Here is a 3,877-nt window from a genome sequence, read left to right on the forward strand (position 1 = left end):
GTATTTAACAGCCTGGGAGACCTTCCCAGGGCAGTACCTTGCTTCACCGACTAAAATCAGGGCGCCCACTACGGAGATGGCACCAGAGGTGAGGGGGCACAGTGACCCTCAGGGTCTATTTGTCAAAAATAATCATTAAATTATGAGAAAGGTGTTTAAAAAAAATACTTAGCTCATGCATCTACATTAAATCATCCATTTTGTGTATGTCCGAGAAATCGGTGTCAACTGTGTTACTCCCTATAAAACCCCCTATAAATCAGCAATGGTTTGTTCCAAATTCACATGTCCAACATCATGTGATGTATTTTCCTTTTTTGGAGGGAATTTTTAAGAAAGTCATAACTTCTCTTCAATATTTTAGCTAGATTATTGTCTGCACATAGAGTAGATTAACTGAGATTAGTAGATTAACTGTTTTATCAACATGTTCTGGTGAACTTGCGTCACATGTTATATTTATAAATATGTAGAGAAATAATATAACAACAAAAGTTAATCAAGGTCATGTACTAACTAGTCCAAGGTCAGCAGTTTGCACAAGGCCCTAAATGGCTGAAATGTCAACTGTGTTAGCCATCAACTGTAACACAGTAACTCAACATAATAGTATGGGATTGGTTATAATGTGCACCGTTTTTGTCGGGGCTGAACGCAGCCCTGATGTGTTTTCCTTTTTTTGGAGGGAAATTTGAAGACAGTGTGGTAAGTCATAACTTCTCCTCTTCAATATTTTATCTATATTATTGTCTGCACATAGAGTAGATTAATTGACCCGTCAACTGTGTTATCGACATATTCTGGTGAACTTGTCACATGTTATATATATAAATATGTAGAGAAAGAATATAAAAACATAAGTTAATCAAGGTCATGTACTAACCAGTCCAAGGTCCGCAGTTTGCACAAGGCCCTAAAATGGCCAAAATGTCAACCGTGTTACCCATCAACTGTAACACAGTTTACAAGGATTAACAGTTGACAACGTTGGCAATTCAGTGTCAATTTATGATCCCACTGAGTGTTGTTGATAAAACAAATATTCACAAACTATTGTCATTACACAGAAATTACATAGGAATTGCCTAAAACCATGATTTGCATTACAATGGATAAACTTAACTGATCTAATCATGGCCACACTTTGCAATGTTTGCACGACAACGATGTAGTTTCCCTTGCGTTTTTAAAAAGTTTCACGTATACACAACAATGTTTTCAAAACGATTCGCGTTTACACATATCCGCGAAAACTGCCAAAAATGCTGTATTACGTATGCCAGGCCGGTAGTTGGCGCTGTCACCTTGTTAGTAACCAGTACCTGTTGCTGTGTGTATGATGCGTCTCCGCTGTTGGTTGTAATATTGGTGAAGTAAATCCACACTTTGATGAAGAAGTGTTAGCAAACTCTTAAACGGCAACAACAGTACCATGTACTCCGCCATTGCTGTGTATGTTTGTTCGTGCTTGCCTTTAAAATCGACACGTACTGCGCATGTCTACATACCTAACACGTACTACGCACGCGCATGACTTCACCGTTTTCAAAGATTCCCGTTTTGGGTGTTTACACGGAAACGACAACAGTGGCAATTTCAAAAACTTGATTCAAAAATATGGTTTTCAGTTTTCCAGTCCGGTGTCGTGTAAACGAGCAAGCAAAACGCATAAAAAGTTTCCCGTATTTGGATGAAAAAGTCGTGTAAACGGCCCCTCAGTATCCATAATATTATATACTATACTCACATTTGTCAAAGGTTATAAAGTATTCAGAATTCCTCATGATTGACTTAAACCTATATAATATTATAGATTTGGCATATATCTATTTCTGCTTAGTCATGACTGATAAAGTGTTATGACGTTATTGTATAAGTCCTTACAACTTGAAGTGTCATGATGCATTATAAAACTTAATTTACCTTTATAATAATATAATATATTCATTAACGTTATAATATATATTATTATAATGTGTGTTTAAAATGCTTTATGGATACTAAGTTCATACCTGTCAACTGTGTTACTCCTGTCTACGGTGTTATGTGTGGTTTTTATGTTTTAAATCTTTTAAATGTGAACTAAACTGTCAGAAAAAAAGATGGGGATATCTCTAGAGATGGATATCTTTGGTAAGGATGGTGAATAACACTAAATTCAGCATACTGTGTATTTATGTTGAAAAAAAGTTTCATCCTTCATGAAAGCATCCCACTGTAAGCCCATTATGAAGCCCCAAATTCATATTTTCAAATCAGTTAGACAGATAACCTCAAAAACTCTGGTGAATAGACTCAAAAACTTTCAAACAAATGTGTTATCAAACATGTGGTACTTCATTCATGTTTCATTTGACATAGCATTTGTCTGTAACACAGTTGACAAAATAATGAATTAAATGTTAATTTTCATTAACATATTTAAAAAGTAATTAGAGTTTAAGATTGCCAAATAATTAATTTAGCACATTAAGGGGTTATATTATTCAACCACCTAGTTTATTTATCAAAAAAGAATACTGATTTCCTGACTTTTTGGCTGACATGAAATGTACCCCTAAATATAGAATTTACAATTTATGTATCGTCATTTTTTTTTTTTTTTTTTTTTTAAAAAAATTTTTTTTTTACAAATAAAGCTTCATATTATGAGAAGGATACTTTCTACGACCTTTATCCTGCAGTCATGGTGAGATTAGTTTCCTTCAATCTAAAAAAACAAGAATCGAAAACAACAGTGTGGAATCGATTCTTGGAATCGAATCCCATCGATTGCAGAACCAGGAATCGGAATCGGACTCGATTCCAAAAATTTCGGAATCGAACAGCCCTACATCTAACTGGCGAATCTTCAATTGGCTGGCTAAAAAGATTTGTTCAGAGGCATTTTTACAGATTACCCTGGTAGCTACAGGAGTGATTCTTTGAATTATTCACTCAACCGACTCACCGGTGAAATACACTGGCTCATCCAAGACTGAAACAAACATTAGCCTTTATATATTATTAGTTTAAAATTATTAGTAGGCTATAGTGTTAGTTTTTTGCAAATCTGCCAAGAGACTCCAGAAAGAGTGCTTAAGTACAGTATTAAGTGTTTTCCCCTGGACGTTTTTCATGCCATATCGGAATTCCCGTAATTACGAGATACAACTTGTGAACTGGGAGTTTTCTGAGAGCTACGAATTGTACCACGTGACCGCTGTACCACCTGACCACCGCAGGCTCTGTTTAGGCGTTGATAGTGTTGACATAAACCCTATTCGCACGGGATTAGTATTACCTGGTGACCTCCAGTCATTTGTAATAATTGCGGAGGTTGTCTGTGATCTTAATCCCATGCGAATCGGCCATGTCTGTAATCTGTAAAGTAAAAATTCCCCCGCAAATGACCTACCATATTTCGCCGAACACCGAGGTCCTGTTATAATATTAGTCCCGTGCGAATCGGCATCTCTGTGATTCGGCCAGCATTTGGCGGGTCGTATATCATTTTTCGAGGTTTTTGTTTCCTGTGCGCCTTTTTGTCCATCTTTCGCGAAGAATGGAGTTGCGTTGGGAATGTTTGATAGTATTTTGGGTGCTGTCATATCACTACACCATACAATTTGCAAAAAGAGAGCTGAAAAGGCTTTGAGGTTAATGTGTTACAAATAAATCAAGCATAAAGCTTGAGATATTATTTTATCCTGGTGAAATGTAAATGACACGGGGCACGAAACTATATTAGTTTCTTTCTTTTTTTTTTAATCCATCTAACCGGACCATAGAACGGGACTCTTAAAGCCCTGACATCGTATGCGGGAGACAAGTCAGTAAATTCGAGTAAAATCACAGGCTTCGCTTATCCCGTGCGAACGCAACACACGAAATTCAG

The 3,877-nt window shown here is 36.5% G+C and overlaps 1 protein-coding gene across 1 annotated transcript in view; it reads left to right on the top strand.

The window, feature by feature from the left end:
* Positions 1-3,877, top strand: part of LOC107673867 (zinc finger MIZ domain-containing protein 1-like) — a 182,406-nt gene that overhangs the window by 167,977 nt on the left and 10,552 nt on the right. Inside the window, exon 25 of the mRNA XM_016467675.1 lies at positions 2,163-2,168. Within this exon, the coding sequence (XP_016323161.1) occupies positions 2,163-2,168 (6 nt within the window). The remainder of the gene's footprint in view (positions 1-2,162; positions 2,169-3,877) is intronic.

The sequence above is a fragment of the Sinocyclocheilus anshuiensis genome, unplaced genomic scaffold (genome assembly GCF_001515605.1).
Source record: "Sinocyclocheilus anshuiensis isolate Anshui unplaced genomic scaffold, SAMN03320099.WGS_v1.1 scaffold292, whole genome shotgun sequence".
In the NCBI taxonomy this organism is placed as follows: Eukaryota; Metazoa; Chordata; class Actinopteri; order Cypriniformes; family Cyprinidae; genus Sinocyclocheilus; species Sinocyclocheilus anshuiensis.